This window comes from Alligator mississippiensis, chromosome 5 (genome assembly GCF_030867095.1).
Source record: "Alligator mississippiensis isolate rAllMis1 chromosome 5, rAllMis1, whole genome shotgun sequence".
In the NCBI taxonomy this organism is placed as follows: Eukaryota; Metazoa; Chordata; order Crocodylia; family Alligatoridae; genus Alligator; species Alligator mississippiensis.
In genome coordinates, this window is record NC_081828.1 from 77,330,807 (window position 1) to 77,351,067 (window position 20,261).

The 20,261-nt window shown below is 45.4% G+C and overlaps 1 protein-coding gene across 7 annotated transcripts in view; it reads right to left on the bottom strand.

The window, feature by feature from the left end:
- The window catches only part of PTPN3 (protein tyrosine phosphatase non-receptor type 3), a 312,280-nt gene that overhangs the window by 43,829 nt on the left and 248,190 nt on the right, over positions 1–20,261 (bottom strand). For all 7 annotated transcript variants that reach the window (XM_059728511.1, XM_059728513.1, XM_059728510.1 and 4 more), the window contains one exon: positions 19,482–19,628. In XM_059728511.1, the coding sequence (XP_059584494.1) occupies positions 19,482–19,628 (147 nt within the window). The remainder of the gene's footprint in view (positions 1–19,481; positions 19,629–20,261) is intronic.

Sequence of the window (20,261 nt, forward strand, 5' to 3'; positions counted from 1 at the left end):
GAAAAAGGCAGTTCCAGCTCTGGAGCCAATGGCCCCCTGGACCAGTGGGGGACAGCAAGGACAGTGGCAGTGGTGGGCAGGGGAGTTGGGGAATGGAGGAGGGTGCTGCTGAGCATGGAGGGGAAGGGAGCAGGTAGTAGGTGGCAGGACCAGGAGGTGAGGATGGGTTACTTTCCTGATGTGGGGACTTAAAATCAGCCCCTGCTTCTGCTCCCACATTGTGGTATGCATACCCCAGTGGGGGAGAGAAGCTAGGAGTGGGGGGTTTGAACCAGAGTCCTGGCTACATTCCAGAGCAGCCCCTTGCCTGCATAAGTTGGGGGAAGGGGGGAGGGAGTGAGAAGTGGTACACTTTTGGATGCCTGAAGGACTGACCAGATACAAGACATGGAATGCTCTGTCCCCCCCATGTAACATTTTGCTGGTTCACAACACGACTGGCTCAAAATAGTACTTGATTTTCCTGGCGTGCATTTGAAACATTCTAGGAAATTAAAGATGGTCTTAAGTGGCATGCACACCCAGACTCTTTGGGTTTCCAATATTTAGAATATTCACACCATTGTGTCTGTCCACACCCTCAGTTTAATTTTACATGTGCTTTGTTTACTGATGTAAATTACACTGGGACTAGTAAAGGAAGTTTTTACATCACAATAAATGTAAATTATGCTCAGGGTGAATATTCTGTTGGTCTATCATGAGATTAACTGTAAACAAATTAGAACATTTAGGAATACCAGAAAGAGTTCCTCAGGTACTAAGGATTTGTTTTCCTAGGCAGTACCAAAGGCAAGGACAGTATCTAAAACAATATCAAAACTTATTAGCTTAACGGCCACACACATTTGAGAAAGATCAAAGGATCAAATTCAGGGGACAGATTCTGCTTTTTGTGCATCATTTAGGAAGGTCAAATGGGGTAAAAAGCACCTCTTAATTGCCTCCAAGCAGAACTGTCAACACCCAGAAGTTTTCACTACACTGGGGGTCTTTAAGAGAAGGCTGGATAGACATCTGGCTGGGGTTATCTGACCCCAGCACTCTTTCCTGCCTAGGCAGGGGGTCAGACTCGATGATTTGTTGAGGTCCCTCCTGACCCTACCATCTATGGAAACTTATACATTCAAAAAACTGATGGAGGCTGCATGTTCAAGGGACATGGCTGTCATGGGTGACCTCAATTACCCTGACATCTGCTGGGAGGAGAACTCAGCCAGATCTGACCACTCATGTAGGTTTTTGACCTGCGTGGAAGAACTTTATTGAGTACAGGAGGTGAACGGGCTGACTATAGGGAAAACTTTGTTGATTTTGGTTCTAGCCAAATGGAATAACCTAGCAAAAGATCTGAGGATTGAGGGTAATCTGGGAGATAGTGATCACAAAATGATAGAATTCACTACCTACTGTCATAGGGCAGGGAAGTCAGCCAATAGGGTAGAGGTGCTTGACTTCAGGAAGGCGGACTTCATTATGCTTAGGAAAATAGTGCGAGAGACTCTATGGGAAGAGGGAGTGGAGAGGAAGAGAGTTCAGGAAAGGTGATCGTTCCTCAGAGTGCAGAAAAGGTACATTCCTGTATGCAAGAAATGTGGTAAAGGGGCTGGGAAGCTCTCTCGGCTTAACAGAGGAGTTAAGGAATGCTTAAGAAAGAAAAAGGAAGCTTACAGACAGTGGAAACAAGGGGTAGTCACAAGGAGTAAAGCTTGTATTTGTAGGGAGAGGATAAGAAAGGCAAGGCCAGCAACTGAAATCAGGTTGGCGACTGAAATCAAGGACAATAAGTCCTTCTTTAGGTATACAGGGAACAGGAGGAACACCAAGGGAAATGTTGGGCCCTCGCAGAATGGGACAGGAAAGTTGATACCAAAAGTCAGTAGAAAGCTGAACTCTAATGAATACTTTGCGTTGCTGTTCCTGCACATCCAGGTGGTCGCCCGACTGGTCAGATACTGGATGGATGCAGGGGGAAGCAACTGCCAATCAGTGGTCAGTACTGAACTGGTGAGGGAACATTGGGGCAGCTGAATGTCTCCAAGTCAGCAGGACTGGATAGACTACACCTGAGATTGCTGAGGGAATGCAGAAAGTGCAGAGGGAAGTAGTGAATGGATCTGTATCATCCTGGCAAGAAGTGGGCAGTGGTGTCCCACAGGGGTCAGTGCTCAGTCCAGTACTTTTCAACATCTTTATTAATGATTTGGATGTGGGGGTGAAGAGCTCACTGGCCAAGTTCATGGAAGACGCCAGGTTACGGGGAAGTGTGATCATGCTTGAAGATAAGCTAGTTACAGGTAGACCTAGACAGGCTACCAAGTTGGTGCAGATCGGAACCTGATGACGTTCAATGCTGAGAAATGTAAAGTGCTCCACTTCAGGACGAGCAACCCCTAACACTTACGTTCTTGGCAGCACCAAACTGACTAGCACCAAGAAGGAAACGGACCTGGGGGTAATAATACACCACAGTACGGATATGAGCCAGCAGTGTGATGCCGTAGCCAGTAGGGCAAATAATACTCTGGCACGCATCAATTGATGCAACTCCAGCAATTCCGCTATACTCAGCACTGGTGAAACTGCAGCTAGAATACGGCATCCAGTTCTGGGCACCACACTTTAACAAGGACATGGACAAGCTTGAGAGAGTCCAAAGAAGATATCAGAGTCTTAAAAGGGAAGCCATAGAAGGAAAGGTTGAGGGATCTGGGACTCTTCAGCCTGAGGAAAAGAAGGCTGATAGGGGACCTGGTAGCAGCTTACCACTACACTAAGGGAGTACATCAAGGGCTCGGTAAGCAACTGTCCACCAGGGCACCTGAGGGGAAAACCAGGAGTAATGGCCACAAACTCCTGGAAGACTGATTCAGGATCAACATTAAGAAAAGTGTTTTCACAGTCAGGGGGTCCAGACTTCTGTAATAAGCTCCCTCCAGAGGTGCTGCAATTGCCTACCCTGGAAATCTTCAAGAGGAGACTAGACAGTCACCTTGCTGGGGTCACCTGACCCCTAGCTATCTTTCCTGGTTGGTGCAGGGGGCTGGACCCGTTGATCTTCTAAGGTCCTTTCCAGCCTTACAATCTATGAATGGGCTGGAGTCAGTGTGGGACCACTGGCAAAGGTATTTGAACACTCATGGTGCTCGGGAGAGGTCCTGGAAGACTAAAAAGGGGTCAATGTGGTACCAATTTTTAAGAAGGGGAGGAGGGAGGACCCAGTAAACTATAGGCTGGTCACTTTAACCTTATTTTCAGATAACATTTTGGAAGAAATTTTCAAGAAGTCCATTTGTGAGAGACTGGCAGAAGGCATGATGATGAAAGACAGCCAACATGGTTTCATTGCAGGCAGGTCGTGTTTGACCAACCTCATCTCCTTCTGTGATCACGTAACAAACCGCTTAGATGTGAGAGATGCAGTTGATGTCACATACTTGGATTTTTAAAAGGCCTTAGATCTGGTCTCCCATGATGCTCTTATAAAAAAAAGTGGGGGATTGTGGGCTGGCAGTGTCCATGGTCAGGTAGGTTGGACACTGGCTAAGGGGTCGAACCCAGAGAGTGTTAATGGACAGGTCTGTATCGTCTTGGAGGGAAGCGGCCAGTAGCGTCCCGCAGGGTTCGGTTCTTGGCCCTGAGCTGTTCAACATCTTTATCAATGATTTAGATGAGGATGTGGAAAGTACGCTGGCCAAGTCTGCAGATGATACTAAGTTACGGGCAAAAGTGGTCATGCTAGGGGATTCAATGCAGAACCCAGCAGACCTGGACAAGCTGGAAAGGTAGACAGCAAAACTGGATGCAGTTTAATAAGGATAAATGCAGAGTGCTTCATCTGGGGAGAAGAAACCAGCAACATGAACACAGGTTAGACAGAGATGTCCTGGCCAGCACAATGGCTGAAAGGGACCTTGGGGTTATGACTGATCACAGGATGAACATGAGTCACCAGTGTGACGCTGTAGTCAACAGAGCTAATAGCATACTGGGATGCATTAGCCGATGCATCGCGAGCAGAGCTAAGGAAGTGATACTTCCTCTCTACCCAGCTGGAGTACCATGTCCAGTTCTGGGCGCCACACTTCAAAAAAGGCATGGAGAATCTTGAAAGGGTCCAGAGAAGGGGCACAAGAATAATTAAGGGCCTAGAGGACAAACCTTATGAGGAAAGACTAAGGAAAGACTGTTCAGCCTGGGGAAAGAGAAGACTGAGGGGGACTTGGTGGTCATCTATAAGTATGTAAGGGGTGAATATCAGGAGCTAATAGAAAAAACTGTTCACTAGGGTACCTGAGGGGAAGACAAGGAGAAATGGCCATAAATGGTTAGAACAGGGGCAGGCAATTATTTTGGGCAGGGGGCCGCTTACCCAGTTTTGGCAGGCTGTCAAGGGCCGCATGGGTAGCCCCGCTCCTTGACAGGTGCCCCGCCCCCTGGTCACCATCTTGGGACCAATGTCCCAATGTCTTTAGTCCCAAGATACTGGGACATTAGTCGCACGTCCCAGGGCCAGCACCGGTGGGGCCCAAAGCAGGGCACAGGCTGGCAGGGGTATGTGGAGCCAGGCTGGGCTACACCAGCAGGGAGAGGGGGAAGCCGGCCCAGCTCCATAGAGCCCCTGCTGGCTGGGACCCTGTGCTCCTGCCACCCTGCTCTGGGCCCTGCTGACACTGGCCCTAGGATACTGGTGCAGGCCACATGCTCTCACTGGCTCCCCGCCCACTCACTCCCAGTGCCCCCCAGCCCTGCAGTTCAGGCAGGGGGCCGCACACAGCCCCAACCCCCTGCTCACTGGCAGGGAAGAAGCTGGTGCTAAGTGTAGGGAAAAGCGGCCCCTTACCCACCCCATGGCCGGCGCTCCCTGCTGCAGTCGCTCGCAACCCACACAGAGCTGTCTGGAGCAGGCACAGGCAGCCCCACATGGGCTACAAGTGGCTACAGCAAGGGGCACCAGCCACGGGGCGAGTGAGGGGCTGCTTTTGCCCACTCTCAGAACCAGCTTGTAACCTGCCCCTGCTGCCAGCCTGGGCTCCGCGCCGGCTCAGGGCTTGCAGCGGTAGCAGCTTTGGCCCCACCCCGCGTGCCGCACCGGGCAGTGTTGGCTGCTGCTGCCCACCCAGAGCATGCGCTGGGCAGCCCAGAGGCGGCAGTGGCAAACACTGCCTGGTGCAGCATGTGGGGGGGCCTCAGCTGCTGTTGCCACATGCAGCTCTGATGGGTGAGCTCAGAGCCGTGTAGGGCCCAGGCTGGTAGTGGGGCTGGGTTACAAGGTGGCCCTGAGTGTGTGTGGGGGGGGGGGAAGTGGCCCCTCGCCCACCCTGTGGCTAGCATCCTGCACTGCAGCCACTCACAGCCCACCTGGGGTTGCCTGTGCCTGCTCCGGACAGCCCCGCGTGGGCTGGGAGCGGCTGCAGTGCGGGGCACCGAGCAGGGCCGCTTCCCCCCCCCCAGCTTTTTCCCGGCCTCCTTCCCTGCCCTTCTCCCTGACCCCTTCCACCTTACCTGCAGTTCTGGTGCAGGGCAGCCGCATGGTCCCAGGCCAGAAGCCCCTGCTGGAGCTTCCCCTGGGCCCACTGCCAGAAGCCCACCAGGACTTCCCCTGGGTCCTACTGTCCTTGGTTCCGGTCTTTTTTTACAGGAACCAAGGGCAGGGAAGTATTAATTTTCTAAATTTTTTAGGGGCCCAGCAGGCCGGTCCTTGTGGGCCAGATCCAGCCTGTGGGCCATATTTTGCCCACCCATGGGTTAGAAGATGGCTTCAGGTTGGATGCAAGGAAGAACTTATTTATGGTAAGTGTGATCAGAATCTGGAATAGACCCAAGGAGGGTGTGCAGTCCCCAACCTTGGAAGTTTATAAGAGGAAACTGGACAGTATTCCTTCCCAGAGCAGGGGGTTGGACTTGAAGTCCCCTCCAGCCCTTAATTTCTACAGTTCTATGAAGTTTTCACTTCCAAAAAGATGTGTTTTTATAGCAAGAAAATGAGTATTGTTTATTTCACTGCAAATTCCTACAGAAAACAAAGTAGTGTGATATAGCCAGGCAAGATCAACACTATTACTGTGGTACATCATGGTAAACATTACCCATGTTTGTTTCTCTCCTAGGATTTAACAGTGGTATAGCTAAGGTACTGTAATTATCTTGCTTAAAAATGCATCCTTTATAACAGCAAAGATGTGACCTACAAGTCATCACTGCAAACTCTTACATGCCCATTTGCACAGATTCTGGTACTGGTTAGGGTTACCATACATCTGGATTTTCCCAGACATGTCCTCTTTTTGGCTCCTCCCATCTCTGTCCAGGTGTTTTTTTTAAATATCAACAAATGTCTGGGACTCTGCTCTGGTCAGCATCCAAGTTTTTCTGGTACTTCCCAGCTTGCTCTTGCAAGGAGCTGCTTAGGGCTGGGGGGAGCAGTGATTGGAGGCAGAGTGTATATGGTTCTGGGGCTGCAGCACAGCAGGGGAGATGCCTGCCCCTCCAACAGGGGAAGGGGGCAGGGACCCCTTCAGGGGAAGCAGGTAGTTGCGTTGCCGGGTGGTGGCAGTACGGCTGGTGTCTTTGCTCGCAGGGGTGAGGACAGCCTGGAGATGCTTCAGGGCTGGGAGGAAACAGGGGACTGTAGGTCGGGAGTGAGGGGCACTGGCAATGCTCAGGGGGCTATGGGTTGGGAGTGAGAGGCATTGGCAATCGGGGGGAGGGGCAGGTACCTATGAATCAGGAGTGAGGGGCACTGGCAGGGCTGGAGGGGTGGCTATGGCTTGGGAGTGAGGGGCACCAGGGCAGCCAGGGGACTGTGGGTTGGGAGCAAACAGCACAGGCAGTGCCAGGTGGCTGTGAGTCTGGAGTGAGAGGTATCAATAGGTATGGGGGGTGAGCTGCAGGTTAGGAGTGAGGGGCAGCAGCATGGTCTGGGCAGTGGGGTACTGTGGGTCAGGAGTGAGGGGCGACAGCAGGGCTGCGGGTGGGACATGGCTTAGGAGTGAGGGGCAGAGCACAAACATATCCGCCCCTACCCGACAATCATATTACCCCACCCCTCTCTGACAGGTGTCCTCTTTTTTGAAACTGGAAATATGGTAACCCTAGTACTGGTGCTAGGTGTTGATGAGGCATAAAGGCTAGACTGTGGGAGAAGCTCCAATAGAAGCAGGCTGTGCAAGAGCTCCCTGGTGAAATCCCCATCATGGATGTCACCACTTATCCCTTGCAGTAATGAATTACTTGGTGGGTGTGGTGTAATGCAGATGTGTGTTCCCATTATGATGCCCTCCAATGTTGTAGCCCCATGACAGCAGACAGATAAGATCTCAGTCATTAATTATATGGCTCCATGAAGCTCCACATGCTAATTTGCAATAGGTCATGGATTCAGTTGCTAGAGCCTGGCTGCATCCTGATATAAAACAGTCATTTCTAGAAAGCACTGGGGTGGATCTTGTCCCGAGATTAGTTAAGAAAGCTTTAACATGGTTTTTCCAAATGGAAACATTACTGTTTCTTAGCAACAACACTGCTGCAGAGTGCGTGCACTGATTTTAAATTACTGAAGACAACCTGGCTAAATTTCTTTGAAGGATTTTGATTAGGTTTTAAATTAGGCTGAGATTCATACATATCTTAACATTTCCTTCTCCTTTAGTAATTGCTCTAGAGAGTAATTTAATTTTTCTCAATCACTTGCATGCATTTACATTCTTCAACTGTGTCATATTTTAGCCAATAGTCTAATATAAAAGAGACTCATTTTTAACTCTATGCTAAAAGTAATTTTCTAACCATAAGATCTAATAAGAGGTTCTTTAGCATTTGTACAGGCCTTTAAAATAAAACAGTATAAAACTTTAAAAATTGAAGTCAGTAGATCTCTGAATTAAGAGAAATTAAAAGGGGGTTATTTCCAGGAAATATTTCTTTTTAAACAGCTAACTAGATAACTGAAGTGCTTCAAGTTAGTCATATATTACACATACACACATACTTTTCACTAAACAAGTTGTCTCTCACAAAAAACTAAAATGCAGAAAGGACATTGTTATAAATGAGAACTTGCATGTTCCTGAAAGAAGAGATCCAGGCAGAGAGACTCCAGCTAAACACGGCTATTTTTATCTCACCGATTCCTCCTCATTCAATCATTACACTTTGTTTTGTGCTGGCTGGTTGGGGCACTTTAAATGTTAAGTGAAACAATACTGTAAATGATCTCTAGCACACTGTTCATGAAAAACTTAATACATATACTCTCTCATGCTATTTAACTGCTCCTGAAACTGCAGTGCCAACACAGAAAGAGAAATCTTATAAGAACAATACTCTATTGTGATCCGATCACACTTAAAACAATAGACATGGTATGAATTAAATGCACATTAAAACTTGAAAAAAATTGCCCTGCCCCTTTACAGTAATAGAATTATTGCCTCTCATGAGGGGAAAGGCCTCATATCTCTCACTAGACTTGGAATTTGACAAATCAACTTTTCTTGCTAGAAAAGAACAGGCATGATGCAATGAACAGATCAAATCTAGCTGAATAATTTTATGGTACTTTACAGCTATTGCACAGTTTGCACTAAGTGCCATAATTTGTGCAAAACCCCTCTAATCTGAAGAAACTTCAGTATATTAAAACACAATGAAAAAAAACCATCTTGGGTTTCAAGGGGGAAAAAAAAAAAGCCTAACTAGGAGTTTTGAAGGAGTGAGGACTTTACTGCAAAATTTCAACTCGCATAAATAGCCATTAATTTCATTATTAAGTAGTTAAGGTTCTTGGATGTTCCACCCTTGGATTATGTTGCACATTCCATGAACATTTTACCTGTCAGATCTATTTAGCTAAAATAATTCTATTTTCTTTATGGTTGGTAACATTTTTGGGGCCCTTGGGGAGATAAATAGAGAGAGTGATACTCTTCAAGCTATATCCCTTCCCTGCTAAAAAGACAACAGAACCAGATTTAAAAGAGCCAGGAGTTTTCTGATTTGCTAGTCATGGTTTAGTGTCTTCATCTCTAAAAACCAGGTGAAATAAATAATTAAAATATTGAAACATTTAGTGTGTCAACTTATTGTGGATCTGCAGAAATATTTTTATTCTTTTTGTAATCTTTATGTATTATTTCTTAATATTTATTTTGCAACATGGGCCCATGCCCATACCCATAAACTTCAAAGACAGCACTTGCTCTAGTGTGTTCTGAAAAAACAATATTAGAACTTGGTTGAATTCATGGATAAACTATTTAAAGTGAACGGGCATAGCAAGAAGCCTTACTAAAAAACAAACAAACTGATCATACTGACATCTGCTAACAATGACACTTGCCAGGAATTTACTGGCAAGTATAGGGCACAATGCAATCTAAATACATGATTGATTACCTGTCAAGCAGACTCAAAAGCAGCAAAATGAAGACTAGCTATAAAGCCATTAACAATATGGGAGCTTCAACCAGGACCAAACCGCAGCTTGGGAGAGCGTGGGGGAGGAGGGGGCCGAGGCCTGGCAAGGTGATCATTCTGCTGGGTCAGAGAGAGCACGAGGGCTCCAGGTGACCCAGTACTTTCATGGCCTTGGAGCTACATGGCAAGGTAGGAAAGGCAGACAAGGAGTGGGGGATGCTACATTCCCAGCATGAGGAGCTCTGCAGCTCCCTCCCTACCCCCCACCAGGGAACCTTGCAACTTCCTCTCCCAGGAGCCAATTTTTGGCATCAGGGCCATGGCTGTCCCAGTTAGCACTGGGATGAGAACATGCTACATGTTCAATTCATGGTGCCATACCACCCAGCCACCAAAACGTTCCTCTCCATTTCCCCATCCACACAGGCTACAAGAAGGGGACCTCACAGGAAGCGTGTTTAGCACTGACCCACCTGCATCTGACTTGGGTATATGGCCACTCAGGAGAAGGTAGAGGAGTGTCCACATTGCTTCTGGACCCATTAAAGAGGAACTAAACTAGCGAAAGATCACACTTCATGCCACTAGGAGCTGAGCACGTAGTTTTAATTTTCAAAGAAATTAGCTAAAAGAAAAAACAATTCTTCCCATGTGACTACTTCATAATTTTACATGTAAAATCATTAACATTGGAATGGAGTTTTATAAAAGTCAGTAGTGATAATACTGTAGGAAAACTAGCGTAGGCATAATTAACTATATTAGCTTGGATATCTGAAGAGAATTGTCCTTCACGCTTCACAGGAAAAACTGAGTTAAGAAACTAGGAAAACTGATGGACAACTTTGGCTCTCATAAATGAACGTGTCATTTGTTGAATGCAAGAATGTTTCTTTTTTAAAATCATACATGCAAGGAAACTGAAAAGGGAAATCTTCCCTGTAAATGATTAATTATCTCTCAGTTTAGAGGCTGAAGTCATGGACCAATAGGCAGAGTTCCTGTTGCTGATGCAGGGAAAGTACAACTTGTCACCATTACCTCAGATGGAGCTCATGTAAGGCCATACCTCTTTCAAACTTTAGGCCTCTGACTGGGACACATGATCAAATAGTGTGAACAACGATTGAAATATGAACATCTGTGGTTTGCCATATATCACAAATAATTGACATTCATAGAGATTTTCAGGAACAACACTATAACAGACGCAGCTTTCCTACTCTGTGAATTAAATAAACCATTTTGCCCCAAAAAGGAAATTAGTGAACTAAACACCATATGCAACCATAAGAGCCCCTCTTCCTTTTCAGCCTCTACACACAGGTTGTCAAGAGGGTCCAAATTCTGGGACCTTGAGAACTTCAGCACTGTGGCACTTCAGCTAAAACAGAAGTTTATTTTTTGTGATTCAACCTTTTTGGCAGGCATGTACAAATTAGCTCTGTACCCTCCCCAAGTGCCACTCTGATCCCTTTTCCCCGCCCAATCTATTTCTGTGCATTCTGCTCCCTACCCTGTGCTCCCTGCCTTATTTGCTGCTCTGCTTTCTGCCTTAATCTGCCAGTGTGCTGCCTGTCCTCACCCCAATCTGTCATATGCCACACAAAGAGGCAGCCCATGTCATGTGTGGCACACAGATTGGCCAACCCTGCTCTAGCGTATGATGGATATACATTTATCCAGTATGCTACACAAAATATTTGGTAGAGGAAAGGGGAATAGATAATGATATTAGGACTCCAGGATTCCATACCTGCCTCTAGCAGACATTAAGTTTAAGGTGCGATGGGATCTAAGCAGCAGCCCCAACAATTACACCTTCTGCCGTGCTACACATGGACAGGATCAGATATTAGATCCCTAATGCACCTTACCTGCCAGTGCTAGGGGGACCCATGATCATGATCCCTGGCTCCCTCTAAATCAACAAGTTGAAACTCAGGTGCTGGCAATCAGCTGATTGTTTGTGGGGTCTCTGGCCCAGCTGGCAATCAGCTGATAGTCAACACCCCAGCTGAGATTTTCATATGTCCCAGTGGGGCTCCAGGATCTGGCTGCCACAGCCCAAATGCAGGGTCCCCAGGCAAAGGGATGAGTTAAAAACCAACATGTCACTCAGCTGGGTTTTAAAAGTTCCCGTGAGCCAGGACTTGTAAAAACCCCATGTGTCACTCAGCTGACAAATACTGGGCTGGCAAGATATTACTTGAATATCAGAGTGAAATCCAGGCACAATTAAATCAGTGGGAGAGTTACCATAGATTTTATAAGGGCCAAGAATTGTTTCTAATAATTAAAATATTTTTGTTTTTCAGTTCTATAATATTAATTTATTAACCATTAGCCTTAGAAAAAGCAATATTAAAAGTTTTGAAACCTGATTTCAGTAGTTTCACTCTGCTTTTGTTGATATTTATAACCAACTGCCATCACTTGAACAATTACAAATAGAACAAAGACTTTCCAAGTTTGGGTCCGTTTTGTTGATGAAGGGAGAGCTATAAAAACTAACAGGGATGGAGAATCACAAGAGAATTATGTAGAATGATTTAAATCTAAAATGCAGGAAATCATATTTACAGATGTAATTACTGATGAATGGTGGTGAGGAGGAGGAGGACTGTAGCTGAGCTGTAATATGGCATACAACAATTGACCATCAAATACCCCCATATTTTAGCATGATTTCCAGTACAAGTGCTACGTCTGTCATTTTGATTTTCTCTATACACTTATACAAAGACAAAATGTTATTTATATTAACTATATTTTGCACAGTAAAAAAAATACAGGTGGAGCTGGTAGCACTACCTGTAGTTAAGGCTGCCTCATTCTCTCCATTTTAAGACACTTTTACTTCCTTACAAAATAACTTGCCAAATTTTAATCATTCAGTGAATTTTGCATGTCAGATTTCTACTTCAAGTGGATTTCTTTTTCATTTAAGCAAAAACAGAAAAAAAATGCACTGCTTTCTTCACGATAAAAGCTTGTGTAGCCATTTCACTGAGATGGTGTAGAATATCCACACTTTAGAGCAAGGACTTTGCAGAGGGGTGGCTCTATTGCCAGGAACATACTTTTTGCTGCCTCTGAAAGTTCACCAAAGTATTGCTATGTTAAAAGACACAAAAAACAGAATAAAAACAAAAACGAAACCCTGCAATTCGCACATGTTCAGTCAACGATGCTTGGCCAAAGAGCCCTCTTGCAAATGGGCATGCAACAGCCCAGGACTAAAGGAACTTAGCTGTGCTCTCTCTGCTAGTGCCCTTCCTGGTCACCATGGCATCAAGTCCAAGAAGGGCAGGAAAAACATCTCTCCTGTGCAATTAAGGTTAAAGTTGCGAAGGCAGGGATGGGAGGAGGGGGAGTGTGCAGATCAGAATAGAAAGAGTTTGATCTGGTAAATTTCCTGTTTCTCTCTCTCTTTTTAAACTATTTTTTCAAAAGATTATCTTGGAAAAATGTGAAAATAAAAATTTACGATATTAAGGTTGTGAAGTCAAGGACTCAGAAGTTAAGAAACGCTAGCATTATGGTTTAGCATGCAGCTTTAAGTTGGCCTTTTCAAACATGTGCAGTCTAGTTACACTAGGACAAGGGTTTTCAACCTTTTTTGCTCATTATACCCCCAGGCAGCCGGACACGGAGTAGTGTACCTCCGGCCGCCAAAGGGGGTGGGGGCTGGCGCGCGGCCAGATGCATAGCGGCAGCAGCTGCCGTGTGCGAGCTTGCCCTGTCCCCTGTGTCCAGCCGAGCGTGCGGGATGATGTGTGGTTGCATTCTATCCCCGCCCACCCGTGCGTACCCTCTTAGGCCATTTCAAGTACCCCCGGTTGACAACCCCTGCACTAGGACATTTCTCCCCACAGGCCCCTGACTCTTTTAGTGAATAAGGTTGTAATGTAATACTTCTTTTTTATCCTCCACATTCAACATGTGGCACATGCCTAAATTGCTGCATACATCCAAACCTATACTAAATACAAAATTAATTTCCTCATGGGACTTCCTACTGGGCTTTCATGGTGGTATTCACATAGTTCACAAATATTTAAAAAATTATCTTCCTGCCTTTACCACAGAACCATTCTCTCCCTTTCTAGAGATCAACTGCCTCATTCACCACAAGACATCCAAGTTCTGCAACAGCTCCCTCTACAACAGAGCAAATAACTTGTGCACTGAATGAAGCAGTAGTCCTGAGGGGAAAACAGTACTGTACACCAGCTATTGGAATCTTCCTTAATAGAATCGGCTATATATTGGCATCAAAACTCAAAAAAAAATTGCAAAAACCTTATACTATGGGTATTTTCTGCTGCTTATTAGCATCTTGCTTTATAGAATCAGCCACTTATTAGAATCAAACTCTTAAAGAGCGCTTGATGCACATAATTCTAATGTCTGGCAGAAAAAGAGCTTAAGTCCATGTATGTAGGCAAGGCTGTTGTGCAATAACCAGTGACTGCTGAGAATGTGTAACCATGGTATCTGCAAAGACTTTGTTCTCTTGACTCTGCCACCACATATTAGACTCATTCATTATTAATATCAAAAGTGCTCTGTCCAATGTGATTTGAATAACTGGCAGATACTGTAATTAAGAACTGTATCATAAAGGACATGCATGAAGGAACTGATTTAAGGTTGCAAAGACACCTGATAGAAAGGCCAGCACAATGTCCCAGAGAACCAGAGAAGCGCAAATGCAGTATATCTTTTAAAAGGGGGAGGGGGGGGAGGGAAAAATTATTATACAGTCAATTTGTAAACACTTGGGAGGATACTAAGGTGATCACAAATGCCCAACACAGTATTTGTCAAGAACTAACCATATGAAACTAATCTCATTTTCTTCTTTGAGAGGTTAACTGAATGAGGAGAAACAGTAAATGGCCTTAGTTAGGCTTTTGATACAGTCCCTCAAAAGCAAATTAGGTAAATATTGTTTAGATCAGGAAGGTTCAACCCCCAGTCCATGGCTCCATGTCATCTGGCCCATGGGACTCTCCCCACAGGTCCAGAAATTTGGTTGAGGAAGAGCGATGCCACTAGTCCTGTGCTGCCAAATTCCAGGCCTGTGGTGAGCCCCAGGCCCTGAGCACTGGATCTGGAGCCTGACCCCAGCATGCTATGCTAGAAGGAGCGAAGCTGGGTCCCATCCCAGCACATGGCGGGTAGCATGTGCCCCAGGCCCCCAGGGTCCAATCCTAGTGCACAGGAGGTGGAAGGGAGTGGTGTCAGGTCCCTGAGCCTGATCCAACCCATGGACTGGCCCCTTGCCACTCATCTGGCCTGTAGGGTCAAAAGGTTGAGCACCACTGTTCTAGACAAAATCTCTGTAAGTAGATGTATATCTAGCTGAAAAAAAATTATTCAAAGAGTAGCTATGAATAAGTGACATTGGAAGGATATGTCAAGTGGCATTTCATAAGGATCTCCTGGATCAATATTATTATATTATTATAAATATATTATTATATAATTATTATTAATATATCTATTATTATAAATATTATTCAATATTTTTAGTAGGTGCTTGGTTAAAGAACAGATATTATGCTCATACTCATGAATACCATCAAGCTGGGTAGGGTTGCAAACATTTTGCAGAATAAGATTGCAGAATAAGATCAGAATTTAAAACAAATTTGGATAAAAGTGAGCAAGCAGTCCAAAAATCAACAAGCTGAAATTCAACAAAGACAAGTGCAAAGTGCTATACCGAGGAAGGAGAAATCAAAAGCACATAAACAATGTGGAAGTAAGTGGCTAAAGCTGCAGTATTTCAGAGAAGAATCTGGGGGGTTATAGTGGATTACAAAACAGAACACGAGTCATGTGATGGCTACTGATGCAAAAAACAAACAAAAAAACCCAACAAATTTCATTCTGTGATGTACTAAGAAAAATACTGTATGTAAGATGCAAGGGTTAATTATTTTCTGTTTACTCGGTTGATGAGATGAGGTTTCGATTGAGTACCCTATCGAACTTCCACTACAAACTTAGACATTAACAAACTGGATAATGTCCAAGTGAGAAATGAAAGGAGATTTAAAGAAGGTCATCTATGAAGAAAGGAGGAAGGAACTGGGTCTAAAAGAGGGGAAAAGGGATCACAACAAAGTAACTTGCATAAAATTATAAGGGTCTGCCTGCGTGTCCGTAACACTCTTGGGGGGTGCGACTCCAACCTGTGCTGCATCAAGAATGCCTGTCAAAAATGAGGGGCGGGGCACGGCTCCAGCAGAGCGGGGGTGGGGGGAGAGAGGGAGTGGGCAGAGCAGGGCTGGATGCAGAGCAGCAGAGGGGAGGGATTACCCAGGGCTGAACGGGGTGGGGGGAGGGAGAGGGGAGGGGTGGCACACGGCTGAACGCAGAGCAGCGGCAGCACAGGGAGGTGAGTGGCAGCCGCCATATGCAAACTCTGCCCCCCTGCCTTCCCCCCACCCGTCATTCTTGACAGGCAATTCACTAGCGTTATTACATGAAGGACAGCGATGCATGGAGGACTGAGAGTAGGTCAAGTAATAGTTGGCTTAATTAGATTTAGATTACATATTAGAAAAAGCTTTACAGCAGTGGCACCCACCCTTCCTGCCCTGCTGGCCTGATCTGGGCTCCCCACAAGACCAGATATTTTACAGTAGGGGACTGGCAATTAACTCTGCCACTGGTCCCCCAACACCACATTTCCAGACCCTTGAGGAGACGAGATTTGGACACCAAGATTTGGGGCGAGGTGGGCATGCTAGAAGGGAGGGACAGAATACAGCTGGACCTGGACATGTTACAGGGGTGGGCAAATAAGAATAGGATGGGATTCAATACTGACAAGCGCAGGGTACTGCACTTGGGCAGTAAGAACCAGCAGCATGCCTATAGGCGGGGGAACTCCCTTCTCGAAAGCACAGTGGCAGATCTTGGAGTCATTATTAATTCCAAAATGAACATGGGCCACCAAGGTGAGGACGCAGTCAGTAAGGCCAACCGCACCTTGTCATGCATCCACAGATGCATCACGGGCAGGGCTAAGGAGGTGATCCTCCCCCTTTACGCGACACTGGTCAGGGCCACACTTGGAGTACTGTGTCCAGTTCGGGGTGCCACACTTTAGCAGAGATGTGGTCAGCATCGAGAGGGTCCAGAGGAGGGCCACTTGCATGATCCAGGGACAGCAGGGCAGACCCTGTGAGGAGAGGCTACGGGATCTGAACCTGTTCAGCCTTCACAAGAGAAGACTGAGAGGGGACTTGGTAGCCATCTATAAACTTACTAGGGGGGGACCAGCAGGGAATGGGAGAGACCCTGTTCACCTGTGCACCTCCCGGAGTAACAAGGAATAACGGCTATAAGTTGTTTGAGAGTAGGTTCAGGCTGGACATTAGAAGGCACTACTTCACAGTCAGGGCGACTAGAATCTGGAACCAACTTCCAAAGGAAGTGGAACTGGCTCCTACCTTGGGGGTCTTTAAGAGGAGGCTTGACAATTACCTAGCTGGGGTCATATGAGCCCAGTATTCTCTCTTGCCCAGGGAAGGGGTCGGACTTGAAGATCTACTTAGGTCCCTTCTGACCCTACATCTATGAATCTATGATGCATGGCTTTCTTCCATCAGGTTTAACAGCTCTGGTTTCATCACTGGAACATTTCTAATTAGGGCCGTCAGTTAATCACGATTAACACATTAACCCCTGTAAAATTTTTTTAACACACTAATTGTGAATGTGGTTTTGGAGCTCTACACCCAGGCTCAGAGGACCACAGGGCAGCCTGGGAAGCAGGCCCCAGATGGCTGCCATGTGGGGGTGGGGGCGCACACAGACATCGATACGCAGTCCATAGGTGGCTAGGAACATGGCCCAGTGGTGTATAGAGCAGCGCACAGTAGGCAAGTCTGTGAAGGGGAAGGGGCATGGGGTGGAGCAGATGGAGGCCCCCAGGGTGAGGGAGGGAGTGGGGCAAAGGCAGGGGCAGGCCATGGGACCGAGCCTCCCACCACCGTGCACACCCCAGAGGAGGTATGGGGGGCACGTGTCCTTTGGATTTGTGAGTGGGGTGGAGGTTGGCTGCTGCAGTGGGCTAGGTCTCTGTACCCTGCTGCCATTGCACCAGGCACTGTGCAACACCATGTACCTCTCGCCAGGCGGACAGGTGACATGGCGCATCCAGCACACAAGGCAACAGCAATCGGGTGCAGAGCCCCAGCCCTCATCAGCAGCCCGCTTCCATCCCACCCACAAAATTGAGGGGCACATGCCCCTCATGTCTCCCCAAGGTGTGCACATCCCCTGCATGAAGTACCCACGGAAATGTCCCTCGACCCACCCTGGCCCTGGGGCCCCATTCACTCCAGTCCCTGCCCCAATGCCTCCCTCAATGTGGGGGCCTCATTCTGCACCCCTGCCCCTTCCCTCCCCCACACACCTTCCCTACCACAAACTTACCTGCTGGGCCGTGTGTCCCCCTCACTGCCAAACCACAGCCCCCCAGCCCTGCTGCTGTCCCTCACTCCTGACCCACAGTACCCCACATCCTGCCAAGGTATGCGGGAACCCCTTTTCCCAGGCTCCAACCCCCCCCCCACACACACCCACAGCCCCCTACACCTTCACAAATTCCACCCCCACCACACCCACAGAACCATACCCACCCCACAATCATACAAAGTACCCACATAATTTTGCATAACTGAGTTTTTCTGCACATAATTTTGAGTTTTTAAGCTGTGCGATTAAAATCACGATTAATTGCGACTAATTTAAAACTAATTGCAATGAAATTTTTAAAATTATTCGGCAGCTCTATTTCTAATCAATGTTACTGTAATTTCTGCTACTTGCAGTACAGTTGTGAACTCATTTTGGGGGAAAAAAGGATATCAATTTATGTAACTCAGAAGTATGTGCACAGAAAATCAGAAGGCAAGAGCTAGTCAGGGAAGGAAAGCTCTTCACAACTGCAATGAAAACAGTTTGCAAATACAATTCAGGAATATGAGTGGCCTTTCTTTATAGATCCCAAACTGTACTTTGGAAGGCTGGAGGAGCATTGTTCGTCAGAAATAAGGGTTTCAAAACTGTTTTTAAGAATAACTACAGTCAAGGATACACAGCCAAATGATTATTTCTTAATTTGGAAAACCTCAAGTTCTTTACTTATGCTCAGTACATTTTATGGAGGAGATGAAGGATAAATGTTCTTCCATAAAAATCAGTATTCTAAACATGGTTTTCTAACTATTGACTCTCATATAACCCATCTCTCAGAACCATTGGTTTTGAACCAGAAAGTCAGATTAGGAAGTGACAAGGTAGCAAGAGATCATAAGAAACATGAGCAAAAATCAAGAAGCATTCCTCTAACCAGTAAGGCAAGGAAAAGTAGTGATTTGTCCTACCTCCCAGATGGCCGAAACTAGTACTAAATAGTTTTTAGCCTCCAAATACTCAAATACAACATGTTTCCGTGTTATCTGCTCAACAGCTGCTCATTTTTTAAGGCTAAAAATGATACTTAATTCACGCATGAAAATGGCAAATAATACAGTGCATACTTAACGTAAGTATAATTTATATTCCATAGTTTTCTATTAATTCATTTCAGAACCATAGTGTAATCACTTAAACTGTTAAGATTCTTTAAAATGGTTTTAGGAAAGATTTTTTTTTCAGGCTTTTCAACAACATTAACCATTTTAAAATGCTACATTTTGACTATCTTCATGACAGAGCATACTCTAACTATCCTGGGAATACTGTTTGCACCAAAAAAGATACCAACATTTGCTATTCTAATATTGCATTTGTTTTCACATATGGGATGATAGAAAATTAGAAGTGGCATAGAGTTGTTTATTGAAAACCGTGGGGGAAAATAAAATTCCAGAAGTGAAGCGCATAGTATGGATCAACAGAGTCATATAGTTTTGAGAGAAAATGTTTCTAATAAAAGCAAATTCGAAGCCCATGATCAAAATACAAGTCAGGCAGACGTTTAATTACATGGCAACTAATATGAACTGCAAGAATCTAGAAGACCACATGCTTACCCGTCCTCGTTCTGTAAGGGTTGTCAACATTATGATCAATGTTAACCTGTGATCCCAGACTACCTGCCAGAAATGTGCACAGGTATGTGGAAGAGGCCCCTGAGTGGCAATATATCTGTTCACGATGCCAGCGGAAGGAATTTCCATCTATCAAGAAATGGAAAATCTTACATAAAGTTTACTCTCACTACTAAAGTAATTACAGCTTCCTGTTAAACATTTCTTTTGTATAGGTGAACTTCTGAAAGAAGATTAAAGGAAGCAAGTCAACCAACAAGATTGTCAAGATCACATCAAAGATCCATAGAATATCCCACATCAAATTACTAACTTAAAGTGGACTAAAAATCAGGTGTCAATAGATAAAAATGTTTTTTAATTATTTTTCTATACTACAATTCAAAGAAACCCAACTGTAATGCTGACATTAGAAGCCATATATAACATCTAAACATTTTTGGAAGACTATCTACTGACCAGCTAAATTGTTTCTCCACAGATAAACATTTTGATTAGTAAGGAAAATATTTTTAGTTAACCTATATCCATAATTATACAATCAATAATTGTTTATTATTTCCTCACATTTATAAATACAAATATATACTTGAAAAAATGCCAGGTTTATTTTGCTTCCCAGTATTGATGTCCTTATAATCAATCCATCAATATTAACCTTTTCTGCTGCTAAACCAGTTGACTACAGCAACAGTTATTAAACCTTTTCCTACTCAAGACTTAATATCCACCTGTAATTAACCCATGGCAAACAAAATACTA